The following is a 14,605-nucleotide window of genomic DNA, read 5'->3' on the forward strand; positions in this document are numbered from 1 at the left end:
CCCATGCAAGCAAGGATTAGAAATTCATCCACTCATCAACAAATGATGAGGAAATACAATACAACCTCCACATGTATTCATTTGGTACAGTTCTTGCTCAGTCTCCCAGAAGTCTCTACTAATATATTTTCTCTCCCCCTATGAAAACTGCACCCCTTTATTTAACTAGTTCTTATTTTTTAAATGTTACGAATTAGAATAGCACATAAAATCTGACCTTCGACTACTGAATCAGTAGTTTTCAGCATCACGATTATACTAATGCTTGATTTGTTATTTGAAGAAAGGAGCTAGAGACACAAAACACTTGATCTCTAATTGCACAGAACAATTATCCCTGATTTACAATCCCCATGATTTTCCTGTCCAGCACTGCTTAAACCAAACAGAAAGACAATTAAGGTTTCCTGAATAGAACCCACTCTTTGCTTGTCTTCATTTGCAAAGGAGAATGTTTGAACTAAGTACTTAAATAGAAACAGATACAATACCTGAAGGAGGTCGCTGAGGTCAAGCAGCATGTCTGTGGTGAGCAGTTAAGGAACAAGAGCACATTTGATGCATTGTAAGCTGATTGGCAACTGGAAAGAAAAACAAAAGCATCTAATCCAGAAGACACATCAATGGGGCATCTCATCATGTTATCCTGGTTCTTCAAATGATAGTGGTGAAGGTTAATGCAAAACATATGTTCAGGCGAAGGCAACCAAAGCAGTAAAGAGCCCAGAAACCATATTCTTTGAGGAAGGGGAATGCTGGTAGTCTGAAGAAAAGGTTATGCCATGTTTAAATATTTGAAAGAATGTCATATTTAAAATGGAGCAGACTTGTTTTCTGCGGCTCCAGAAACTAGGACTCAGGGAAAACTTCCTGACAGTAAAAGCTGTTCAACACTGAAATACATTTCATTATAGTGTGGTGGGGTCTCCTACAGAGTTTTAAAACCTACAGCTTTTAAACTGAGGCTGAAGAGCCATTTGTTCAGAGCACTGGAGTGTGTGTTCCTGCATGGAAAAATAGGGCTGGACAGGATGGTCCTTGTGGTCTCTCCCAATGCTACAATTCTATGAAAACACACACACACCAAAAAGAGAGAATGTGCCTCTTTCATGGATGAGTGGAAGGATTATGCAGCCAGTGACCCATAGAGCAATGTCTTTGACTTTTTAATTTAAAAATGGTGTCTTCAGAGAACACAATTCTCCTCGAAGGCAAGGTACAGTGTTCCCAAATCCTTTAACAGAAAGGGCATTTGGGCCACTTCTGGCTTCCTTTGGCGGAACTGGTGTGGCACTCTCTGGAGATCCTGTGGCCAGCAAAGTGGGCATAAGAAAGCAGGGGCTGCACACCATCGTTTTAGGATGTACAGGCTTGTACTTACAATAGTCAAGAGCAGGGGTCCCCAAACTACGGCCCGCAGGGCACAAGCGGCCCATCGGAGCCATTTATCCGGCCCCACGGCAGTGGCTCCTTCCTCCTCCGCCAAGGAAGGTGCGTGTGGAGTGAAGGAGAAGGAGGGAAAGGCGCACACCTTTCTTGTCTCCCTCACCCCCTGGGCGCCTTTCCCACCACAGCCGCTGAGGAAGGGCCGCATGGGGCGAGGAAAAGGCATGTGCCTTTCTTCCTTCGCCCCATGAGCAGCTTTCCCGCTGCCGTTGCCGAAGAAGGGCTGCACGGGCCGAGAAAAAGGCGTGCACCTTTCCTCCCTCGCCCTGTGGGCAGCTTTCCCGCAGCTGCCGCCGAGGAAGGCAGTGGGAAAGGTGCGTGTGTGATGAGGAAAGAGAGAAAGGCGCATGCCTTTTCCAAGCCCCGTACGCACCTTTCCCGCTGCCGCCAAGGAAAGGCTGCACGGGGTGAGGAAAAGGCGTGCACCTTTCCTCCCTCGCCCCAGTGACAGCTTTCCTACCATCGCTCACCTCGCACGCTCCTTTTCCTCTACCTCCCTCACCTAGTGTGCGCCTTCCTCAGCAATGAAGGAGGTGAAACAACAATGGAGGCATGCCTGTGGCAAAAGGAAGAGGCCTCCCATTATATCTTGCCACGCAGACTCCCTACTCTGCAGCCCTGTAGTGGATTCATTTTTCTTGAAGGCTAGCAATCTCTTGCAACCCTGATTATTACAGTACAATCTCTTCCAACCCTGATTGTTGTTGTTGTTGTTGGTCAGGGGACAGGGTGCTTTATGTTTTGGTTCACAAAGGTAGAAGGGGGTTGGGCTATATGGCCCAAGGGGTCTCTTCCAACCATGTTTATTATGGTGGTGGTGGTGTTGTTGTTGTTGTTATTATTATTATTATTATTATTATTATTATTATTATTATTATTATTATTTTATTGGGTGGCTCTCTGTCAGGGGTGCTTTGATTATGGTATGGTGCACAAAAGCAGAAGGAGGCTGGAGTAGATGGCCCAAGGGGTCTCTTCCAACCCTCTTTATTATTTTTATGATGATTGTTGTTGTTGTTGTTGTTGTTATTATTATTATTATTATTATTATTATTATTATTATTATTATTATTATTATTATTATTATTATGGTCAAGAGCCTCTCTGGATTCCATGCCAGAAAAAAGATGGAAAACAAACAAACAAATATTCTAGAGTATTTTCACATCAGGGTGAGGATTAAACTAAATATTATAGGAGACCCAAGATTTGACACTAAAATGGAAGTCATCATGCCTAGCTTGGTAGTAAAATTATGAGAGACATGCTATGTGGCATAGGTCTGGATGCACTTAACAAAAACCACGAATCCCAACATTTTCTAACAAAATCACCTTCCAAAAATAGTACCTCAAGGGAAGTATCACAAAAAAGACCTTTGTTCATCCAACCACTCTTCTTCTCTGCCTATTCACATATAATAAATGCACATCATAATAAGGTTGAGTTTCCCTGCGACCTTGACAGCATACAGTGTGGAGAGGGAGCAAGCAAATATGTTTTTCAACAAGAAAGAAAACTACAGCTCAGTTATTGTCAAAAGTTTGACGGACACAGGGATATATTAAATTGCCACCTAACTGACTTACATGTTTGCTTCTTTGCAGGCTTATCAGCCCAATGCCAACAGCAACCTTCTCCGGGGAAATAAAGCTAATAGGAGGGAATGTTTAATCAAGAGATTACATTGACCTATTAGCACGGCCACCCATAGAAAATCAGCCACAATCAACAAAAAGCCAGGTGTGCCTAAGTCAAATGGAGCATATGGAGTTGAAGTAGTTCCATCATGTTTCAACCAAAGAGATTAAGGAAGAAGAATATATCCTTGTTTAGCGATTACATCCTATACTATTCCATTCACTTGTAGGGTTTCATATCACTCAAACAAGCGTGAACATTGGCTCTTGGAAATTCCTATCTGTCACAATGTATTTTTGCCAGGTAGATCTCAAGAAATAAAGCATGAAGTGCAGCAACGTATGCCTACAGCTCCACATGGCACCTCACAGGGTTTCTTTAGGCAAAGAAATATACAGAGAAAGCTCCTGCCATCAAGGAAAAAAAGATATAAAGAAGGGGTAGATTTTTCAACAGAAGTAGGTTTTCAGAAGTAGAGTGAAACCCAGTCCAGCTCCTGAAACACCCTCAAAGCCCTTCATCCCACCCACACCCATTTTAAAACACTGTGTGATTTACAGGTAATTTTTGCCCAAAGCATTGCCCATCCCAGTCTAAAAGCAGGAACTTCATTTACTGTCTTTCATTCCACTCTTCCTCCATGCAGTCAGCGTCCCCAAACACATGAAAACAGAAGAAAATACTGGATGTCACTTCCTGTCACCGTTTCAAGAGGAACTACAAAGGAAAACTGACATATTTGGGCTTGTTGTGAAGCGTGAGGCCTATGAAGAATCTAAGGAAACAACTGCCCCATGGTCCCCACACAGATGCTCACTCCAGTATAAAAGCATGATCTTTATGTATTGTATTTTTTCCCACTCTTCCTCCAAGGTATCCTGGGTAATATACATTCTTCCCCTTAACTGGAGTGGTCGGACCATATACTTTGCATTCTTTAGAGTAGTCGCGTCAATTCCAACTTATGGTGAACCGATCACAAGGTCTTCTTGGCAAGATTTATTCAGAAGAGGCTGACCTTTGCCTTCCTCTGAGGCTGAGTAGAGTACAAAGTATTAAAAAGATTCAGATCAGGCATCAGCAGTGGACCCTGCCTTGTATGCTGCCCAAGATAGCCATTACAGTCCTGAGCGTCAAAGAATGAAAGGACATTTCAACCAGGACCTGTTAAAATTTATAACCAAACTAGGGACAAATGAGATCAAATCTTCCAAATGCAAAGGGACTACTGAACTGTAAGCAGTTTTCATCAGTGTTATGATGGTTGGCGTTTCTAGTTAGTTTCTCCAAAATCAGAGTTGTAGTTCCTATAATAAACATGCCTTGTGCAGTTTTATTTCTAGTATCTTGAATCAAGCGGCAGATGAGGATATACTCTTCATGCCACAGCCCAGGCTCCTGTCCTTATCTACAACTACAAAATAGAGTTGTTTTAAGTCACCTGATACGTACTGATAAGAGCAGCCTTTCCCAATGTAATGTTCTCCAGATGTTTAGGGCTACGACTCCCATTATCCCTGACTGCTGGCCATGCCATATGGGAACTGAAATTCAAAACATCTGGGGACATCAGGGTGGAGAAGGCTGTATCAGAAGATTCTTTTTATTAACTCAGTTACTGATAGTGAAACCTCGCTGGCCTTGAGGTTGCAAAGATCTTAGCAAAGATTAAAGAAGTTTTAGAACAATTATGCTACTCAAGCAGAACACAACAGAATTAACTACAATAATAAATTAAATATTTTTTCATGCAAATATCTTACAATACAAAAGGCTTTCTTTTTTGTGTGCCAGGCAGTGTCAGCAATATCAAAGCTGGCTTTTTTCATAACTATACTCTTTCTTTTGATTTAATAAAAGATTGAAACTGATCCTCCAAATAAAACTCAGTGTAAATATTGGCTGTAAAAGAACAAAAGTATATACACAATTTGATAAGAGAAAATATTGTAAAATTATCTGGTCACAGTTCAATAGTTTGTGAATTCTCCTCCTCTTTCTGGGAAATAATAGCCTTATAGATCTAAAGGCTATGATTTCCCAGAAAGAGAAGAATTCACAAACCACTTAAACTGGTGACATATTAAAAAGTAAATAGGAGTTCATATGGCATTTTTTTAATGTCCAAAGAGCTCCACAGGCAGGACCTTAAAGTAACTCTTACAACAATATTGCAATTCCTAGTGGGCAAAGTATGGTCCTCCAACTGCTCGAGTGCAACTCCTATCAGCCCTAGCAACCCGAGCCAATCCCAAGGGGCTGTGAAAGTTGTAGTCCAATATCTGAAGGCCACACTCTGCTCACCTCCAGTGGGAATATTCACTTTCTCCATAATTCAGATGGGGAAACTGTGACCGAAAAAGCAAGGGCTTACTTAACTAAGATTATTTAGAGAATTGACTTCAGAGATTAAATCTGAAGTGGGATTACTTCAAATATCAGAATATAGTAGGTCTCCTTCTCAAGAGGGTTTTTTTTTTTTGGTGTGTGTGTGTGTGCACCCTGGAGGCGCTGCAATACCTGGTCAATGCATGGAGTGGACTGAGCAAGCCCCTATTCCATCTCCCAGACCCAAAAATCCATTTAATAATAGTCTTCAAATAAAGCACATATCAGATATTAAACTGATAAGAACAGATACTACACTTGATCTTAGCCAAAAGGCCGAGAGGCTATTCTTCTCAGGAGGATTTTAAACAGAGGCTGGATGGCCATCTGCCAAGAGCACATTGTGTATTTCTACACAACAGAATAAGTTTGGATTAGATGGTTGTTGGGATCTCTTCCAACTTTATGGTTCTACTATTCTAATTTACAGGTCAACCTCTTAGTTATTTCTCTTTAAAAAGAAGAGCTCAACATAAACAGATTTTTTTAAAGAACTAGAAGCTGCTTAGCTGAGCCTCCTTATAGAAAGATAAAGTGGGGTATAAATAAATAAATAAATAAATAAATTGTTTTTTAACTTGTTCTTCATGTAGAGGTACTCATGAAGCATCAATGAACCATCTCGTAGTCTAAGATCATCAGAGGAGGGCCTGCTCTCCGTCCCGCCTTCTTCACAGGCGCAATTGGCAGGGACGAGACAGGGCCTTCTCAGTGGTGGCCCCTCAGCTATGGAACTCCCTCCTCAGGGAGATTAGGCGCCTCCCTCCTGACCTTCCGCAAAAAAGTGAAGATGTGGCTGTTTAACCAAGCCTTCGGAAATCTGGTGCAATAATAGACATGAAAGATGTATAACTGACTAAAGAATGGCCCTGGACTATGCCTATGGATCACGTGATTGTATGGACTTAAATGCTTTTAATTGTTTTTAATTGTATTTTAGTATTTTATTTTATTTTAAATGGTTTTTTTTTCATTGTATTCTGTTTTTAAAGGCATTGAATTGTTGTCTATGTTGTGAAGTCGCCTTGAGTCCCCTCCAGGGTTGAGAAAGGCAGGGCAACAAAAGTGCCATAAATAAATAAACACTCAAAGCTGTGTGCATGCTGTGGTAGAGGGAGTGATGTGCAGAAATCTTTCAGCATTGCAAGTTCTTCCTAAGAGCTAAATGAACTCCTTTCCTTCCCAAAGTACTACTTCTGACTCAACAGCTTGTTAAATCAAAAACAAAACACAACAAAACAAGCCCACAAAGTACTGGGCTTGAACAAGTTAAAGATCCTTTGTTGGAAGCAGCCCACAAGACTGGATGGGCTGTGCAACCACATCCAGCCTCTGACAAACCCTCCATGTTGACACACCCTGAGACAATTGCTTTACCAGCAAAACAAGAGGGCGAGGCTTTATTGCTGTTTCAAGAATGCACAGAAATAAATAATTTGGTCTGTTCCCAATCTGCCTCTCACTGACTCCTCAAATTGTAACTATAAAAGAAGGAACCGACACCCATAAAGGCCTAGTGTGTCATAAAACAAAAAGTGAGAATGAAGCTGTGCAAATGGTAGAAGAATGATTAAGATCATGAATTTCAGGGTCTGAGGACATGGAACAGGTTCAGTCCCCATGGTTTCTAAGGATTTCTTCTTTTTTTAAAAGGGTTTTGCTCTCTTGATAAAAGGAAGCCTAGATACAGCTTTTTGGTACAGAATCTCAAGAAGCAAATGACATATTCACTAGAGGAAAAGAAAAGAAATATTTTTCCTATCACCCACCAGATCACCATAGCGGGAGGGGGGATCCTGTACCCTCAAGGTACCAGATCCCACCTGATATTGGAAAGTAAGTAGTACTTAGAAGGGAGACTGCCAATGAATACCAAGGACTGTAAGGTTATATTGCAAAAGAAGAAATTGGCAAAAGCCTGCCGGACACTGGGGACCCTACCAGCAGCACTGCTACCATCAACATCGCCGCTTGCCTCACAGGAGCATGCAATCACAACACTGCAAGAGCATTGGAAGATTGACATTGACATACCCAGAAAAGACCTGGTGGCAGAAGATTGAGGTGAGTCCCTCTGTGTAAAGATTAAAATGAATGTGGAAGGGAAAGCTATACCCCACCCTGAATGAAGGACAAGCAGAATAAAAATAGAATTAATGCACCAAAGTACTGAAAAGATCTCTGCATCTCTGCATCAGTAATTCTTGTAACACCCTCAATGGCATACATACAAACCCTGAGGGAGAAAGGGAAACAAACCAATGATATTGTAGCACAATGAGGACTGGATAAAGGCCAACAGCATAACAGCTGCATTGTTAAATCACAATTGTTAATTGTTGTCATTTTATTTTTTTGGCGTTGTTCTTTCAGAGAAGGAGGGTCAGATATTCCTTAAAGTAGAAGAAAAGTTCAGAGAAGGATCTGAGGCCAGCCAGCCAGCCTGCAGCAATATCTGGCAATGCTTAGATGTCAAGTTGCCACAGCAAAGAGAAAATATGCCATTGCTTGCCCATGGGGCTAGCCTTTGTTATGCCTGCCGTGACAGCAATTATCAGTAGGAAGCAGTTGTAAAAACACCCATTTGTTTTTAATTTGAGAGAGAGAATGAAAATGTGAGTACAGAGGTTTGGGGAAGTCAGAACTACTGACTTCATTCCCAGGAACTTGCAGAATACAGACCAACATTTGTCCTTCTTGATAGGATCCTTGCGAACACTCAGATCCCCAGATAAAGTCAAGCTCCCTTTGTCTGCAAGATTATCCCTTTGGGCACAGAACTATTTATAGACAGGCATTTGAAACCCACCACAAAAGAAGCTAAATAAAGAACAGAGAACTACTACAAACAGCAACATTCAATTCTAGCAGTAAATGTTCAACTGGTTACAAAAGCAGGGAAATAGCCCTCTGGATTACCTCATGCCTTTGTGTCTGATTACCTCATTACACAACTTCTGAAGGCATGTGAGGTTAGCCCATGACATAACACAAAAAGGGGAGGGCTGAGAGGAGAACGACGTTTTCAGGCATTTTCACCTGACTGGCACAAGCAACTAATGGTTTTTATATTTGGTCACCATAAGTGAAAGCACAGAACAACAACTATAATAGTAGCTAGAGCTGGTGTGGCATAATGGTTTTTGTGTAAAGTTCAGATGGTTGTAGACTAGGATTCAAATCTCCATTTGGCCATGGACATCCACTGCACTTTGCTGTATGAAGTGTCCCTGCATTACGGCCTTGCTTGCATCCCAAATTATCTGTGTCTTAGAAAAGACCACTTTTCTTAAAGTGTGCAGTTCACTAAAATATTCTGGGAAAGTCTCATGCAATAATCCTTCTGAACCCTGCTTCCCAAGTCTCCTTTAAATTTCTTGTCCAGATTTCTTTTCAAATCCATCTTCCAAGGCAACTAGAAGGGCCTTTTACTACTCATCCTGAGGTCATTGGGGTTTTCCCCTAAAAAGAAACAGGAATGTAAACCAACCAGTAATGTACCAAGATGGCTACTAGTTTTATTAACTGATGTTTTTAATATTGTATTATTTTGACTTTTATGTTATATGTGTTACAGGGGTTGTTGTTGTAAGCCGCCCTGAGTCCCTTCGGGGAGATGGTGGCAGGATATAAACAAAGTTTGTTTGGGGCTGTTGTGTATTTTCCAGGCTGTATGGCCATGTTCCAGAAGCATTCTCTCCTGATGTTTCGCCCACATCCCTGGCAGGCATCCTCAGAGGTTGTGAGGTATATTGGAAAAACTAAGCCAGGAAGGTTTATATATCTGTGGAAAGTCCAGGGTGGAAGAAGGAACTCTTGCTGTTGGAGGCCCAACAGTTTGTTTGTTTATTATTTAAGTAATTTTTTCAGCACTTTAATGAGCAATGGCAAATAATTATGTGCAAAATAACTCACCAAATAACTGGAAGATGTCATTTTGAAAAAGGAACTTTGCAGGCATTGTCTAGATTCTTTTCACTGAATAACGGGTAGTGCACAGAGGAAAGAGAAAAGGAAAAGAAATTTGGGAAACAAATCTAAACTGGTATTTGGTTTCCAATAATGAACAACTAGATAGCTTCTGAAGGAGAATAAAACTCTTACCTAGCAGTTGCTCTTCAGTAGTTTAGTATTTAATGGTACACTGTCTCTAAACATGGAGGTTTGATTGCTCTACCTTGGCACATAGCCATTAGTACTTTCTTTCCGTTTCTTTATTACTTTTTAAAGCAGTCTAAATTAAGTGGCTGTTAACCATATGCTGAGCTATGTTCTGGATAAGACTTCCTTTTGTCAGTCCTGAACTTCATAAATATCAGTTTCATAGAGCTATTTTATAATAGATATTATTGACATCAAGGGAAGATTTTCCAAATGTTTTATATGCCTTAAAAGGATAAAATATTCACGGGCATAAGTTCTTCTTAAGTACATATTTTTTAAATCGGAAACTGGTTTTGTTTGAACATTTTATGCTGTGAACTTTACAACTACACATGTGTATATATACATTTTCATTGTTTATGTTCAAACTGTATTTTGTATACACAAGAATAGCTGAAGACAGTTGATTTTTAAGTTCCCAATTGTTTTTTTGTTTTTCTTTGTGCCTGGGGAATATTCCTCCCACCTTTCCACCATGCTTTCAGTGTAGAGCAATCATCTCTTCTCACAGTATTTTTAGCTGCACAAAATCTGAAGCAATCAGTTTTCTAGAAGGAAGGCATGAAGAACCAAAACACCATCTCAAACTGTTTTAAGTAAACCTGGAACTCATGAAGGACAGGAAAATGAGAGGAAGAAAAAGTGCAATTTAGTGTGGATTAAAAAGTAGGGAGACAGATGAGAGAGTAGGACAGGCCACAGAATTGCCCAATCAGTCTGTCAGAACAAGAAGTTACCTGCAAAATGTTTGTTTGTGGGGTGTAGCCCAGTCTAGTTTACAGCTTACGGGTTCAAGAATAAAGATCACAACAGATAAAGTTATTCAAAGGCAAGTTTGTTGTGGAGAGCTTTTCCATTTAGAAGAGCCTTGGGCATTCTGCCAATTCTATTATCCTCAAATGCCTCCTATGTTTCTTGTACACTCAGGCTTAAAACCGATCCGTCTATTTCCATTGCCTCCATCAATACAGTTATAACATGCCTGGCAGCCTGGAAGAAGAGTGCAATGTTTGCAAAAGTTTGCACTCGCCTTTGTGTGACCTTTCCAAAAAGATCCATATCCCAGGTACCACCTATCATCATGCCATTTAAAATAGAGAACATGCCTTACAACAGTTTTGCTCTTAACTTTGTGTCCTCCAGATGTGTAAGGCTTCATCTCCCATTCCCCCCTTCCAGATTCCTAATAATTTAGCATCACTGATATTTCTCTTTCTTAAAAGACCTTTTTATCTTCAATTATTGGATTACACCCTGCTCCACCCCAAATATTTCTTAGGCAGATTAGAGCCAAAATGGATGAAATATAACAGGGAGATTTCATCCATTTGACTTGACCAAGGGAATCACTTTTGGGTGGAAAAGGGAAGGCAAAACTCAACTCTCTATCAAGTTCTCTAGGAATCTTCTGCCTCCATCTCCAGTAGCAGTCTTGGCGCACTTTACAAACCTGGCTTCAGGTCCAGCCACTCCCAACTCTTCCTATCTGAACCTTCAATCATCATCATGCCACTTTTAATTGTGTGGATTAATTGCTGCTGTGTGCCTTCAAGTAGTTTCTGACTTATGATGATGCTATCTCGGGGATTTCTTGGCAACATCTGTTCAGAGGGGATTGCTTTTGCCTTCCATTAAGACTTAGATACTGTGACCTTGCTCAGGTGGATTCACCCAATGGGCTTCCATAGGTGATAACCTGCACCTTGAATTGGGCCCGGAAAATAAACGGCAGCCAGTGGAGCTCCTTAAACAGAGGCGTTGAACGCGCCCTGTAATTCACTCCAGTTAAAAGCCTGGTTAAAACATATTCCTCACAGATACATGGATTGCAAATGTTTTTTGTTCTAAAACAAAGGTGCAGGCAATTAACAAAGCTCCCCCACCCCAGAATGCATAGAAGGTAGTTCTACAATCACAGAGATTTAAAATAAAGACTTTGTTTGCCTTTTTGGGAGCACACTGAAATACAGAATTGGTCAAAATAAGCAACAAGACTCCTTTCAGCACACTAGTACACACTTTTCTTCCAGGACATTTTCAAACATACCATATTTCATGGTAACCTGGACACACTCTACAGCTAACTAAATGTCAAAACCTAGTATCTTCTAATGCCTTACCAAATCAGCAATGAGAGCACATGGTCTCACTGCTCTCTTTGCTGTAAAAATAATTCAACTTGAATGTAGCCATGTTGCTCAAGAATAGCAAAGCCTTCAGGGAACACTAAAGAACATCCCAACTGGATACTGATGAAATCTTCAGCTGTGTTAAGGAACCAGAAGATGGAGTGTACTAGAAAGAAGAACTCAATTAAGAAAGCCCCAGAGACCAACTTGCCCTTAGCTTTTCATATGTTGTACGTACAACAACATCTTCCTACTCAGCAAATACGTCAGAATTCCATAAACTGACAGCAGTCCCAGAATACCTAACAATTCAACTGCACCATCTATCAAAAATAGATAAATTAGGAGGGGATGACAAGAGACAGGCCCTGATAGAAAATAAAGTTAAGAATTCACAAGAGCTATAACAGAAGAATGGAGAGATGTGCTGCACCCACTAGAATATGATTTCCAGTAAGGGACAATGTCCTCTGAATGCAACAGAGAAAAGATTATGGGAACAGGAAGTACAAGACAGTTTGTAATCATGGCTCCCTTCCCTTGATTTAGACTCAAAGCCAAAGAACTCTAAATTTCTCTATTATTAGGAGGCTGAAACCATGAACAGCTGCCCACAAGAGATTGCCCTGATTTGTCTGATAATATATAACTACCTGTCAGCAAGATTTATTTTCTTAAATTTACCTTCCATATGATCTACGGTTACTGAAAATAATGTATTTGAAATATTGTAGAAACGTTTATATATAGTGCTTTAAGTCAAATAAATTAAACTTCAGTGTAGGACCCCAAGAGATCAATAAGCCATCATTCATTTATGAAGCTCAAACTCCCTCTTTATTTCAAAAGGCAAGCATAGGACATAAAAAATTAATTCAGTCTGATCACAAAGTGAACTCTGTTTTGCTCCAGGATAATAATAATTCAACTTGAATAAGTGGAAGCAACCACTTCAAGTAATCTTGAAAAAGCAATATGTGGAGCTATTTTAATGCTTGAAATAATGCACAACTTACATACCCATCACAGAGAAACATCACAGCCTTTTTTCATGGCTGTTGTTTTCTAGAGCTCCAGCTCTTAAAGACTCAAACCAGGCCACTGAAACTGTATTCTAATTTATTCCCCAATTAGATTTTAGAAGTTTAAATTTACTATGCCATACACATGAGTTAATTTATTTGTTTGGGGGGGGGGGGGGTGCTTGCAATTACCAAGGTTTTAAAATGACAACTAGACATACTTTCACTAACAAGAATTTTAACAAAGGGAAAAAAGAATATTTCTTTGAAAGCCTCATCAAATTTTTATGGCTCTTAATCTTGTGAAGATGTTGAATACTTATCACTAGTAGTCTAGTTTACAACACAGCAAATGCTCTTTTCATTATCAGGCTTCTTTTCTCCATCTCCCTCCCCCTTCCACCCGCTTTTAGGAGCAACTGTAAATTTATTTCTGTTACTGGAGTTCTTCACAAGAGAAACATGCACTAATTGCACATATTGTTTGCCTCTGGTAAAATAACAGCTTCCAACAGTATGTCAGGATAAAAAAGCAGTCAAGTAAATCCTTTTTGCACATTACATGGCCATAGGTTTCACTGAGATTTGGTAGTGATCCTACACAAAGACTACGCCTTTGATTGACACTTCTTTCTAGAAACAGTAATTCTTCAAATTCCTTCAATTCTGAAGTCAATACTCTACCTTTTTAGTGGATAGTAATGCAATTTATGGATAGTTGTCAATGTTTTTGTCTAATTTGAGCTGATACTGATTTGTAAGGTAAGTTTTCCCAAACCGAGTTCGATTTGTTTTCATTCATTTTTCAGCTATTTTTTCCCCACAGGATTAATAAGAAAGTATCAAAATTATGCTGGAAAGATTATGGAGCATTAAGAGATTGGAACCGTATATGGCTCCCATGTCCAAATATACTAAATTTTCAGCAAGAGGTTTTAACATGGATAAGCTGTACAATGGGAGAAAAAGTCCACCATAGATGTGCATGACTGCTTCTGTTCTTATTCAAGGACAAAAATAAGAACCTACCAAACAAACACCTCATAGTATTTCTGGTTGTTTTGCAAGCATAGAAATAGTAAAAGCACAGAAAAAATTAGAAAATCCATAAAAAAGACTTGTATAAACAGATTATAGGCCATTAGCTCTATCTAAGATACTGACAAAGGGAGATTAGAGAGAGAAGAAATAAAAGACAAGTTGTTTGAGGTCCTATGGCAGTAGTTTTCAACCTGTGGGTCCCCAGGTAATTTGCCTACTACTCTCAGAAATCCCAGCCAGTTTACCAGCTGTTTCTGGGAATTGAAGGCCAAAACATCTTGGGCCCCACAGGTTGAGCACCACTGTCCTATGGAAACCATATGTGTTGAACACCAAATTCAAACCACCCTTAGGTCAAGTAGGATTTTGGTTAGGGTAAGATAGGGTAAGATATCTCTATTATTAAGCAGAGCTTTGGAAATTGCATTTTATAGCAACAGATTGCATATTCTCAGCATGTTTTTTTTCCAATCACTGTAAAATTTGATCAGATGGATTTGGCTACCAAATCCAGCCAAAGCTTCTGGACCCCTGCTCATATTGAGAAAAACAAAAGAAAACCACTAAAATACAATTTTTACACAAAATCCATACAATCACATTAGAAAGTCAGCAGAGGAATGAAAATGTTTCTACTGTTTTTCGGAAAGCACACAAAGACTACAGCCTGGCCAGAAAACATGCTGTGACATGATCATCGTCACCACACCAGGGAGCACATCTCAACCAGTTCAATGGGATGTTTGGGGTGTGGGCGGTTGCAAAATCTCACTC

General features: G+C 40.0%; 1 protein-coding gene and 1 non-coding gene across 2 annotated transcripts in view; both read right to left on the minus strand.

The window, feature by feature from the left end:
• The window catches only part of brf1 (BRF1 RNA polymerase III transcription initiation factor subunit), a 267,788-nt gene that overhangs the window by 178,196 nt on the left and 74,987 nt on the right, over positions 1–14,605 (minus strand). Inside the window, exon 4 of the mRNA XM_003214279.4 lies at positions 492–523. Within this exon, the coding sequence (XP_003214327.1) occupies positions 492–523 (32 nt within the window). The remainder of the gene's footprint in view (positions 1–491; positions 524–14,605) is intronic.
• LOC134295735 (U2 spliceosomal RNA) lies at positions 5,578–5,763 on the minus strand. The gene has a single exon (XR_010002372.1). It is a non-coding gene; the product is annotated as a U2 spliceosomal RNA (small nuclear RNA).

The sequence above is a fragment of the Anolis carolinensis genome, chromosome 1 (genome assembly GCF_035594765.1).
Source record: "Anolis carolinensis isolate JA03-04 chromosome 1, rAnoCar3.1.pri, whole genome shotgun sequence".
NCBI lineage: Eukaryota > Metazoa > Chordata > Lepidosauria > Squamata > Dactyloidae > Anolis > Anolis carolinensis.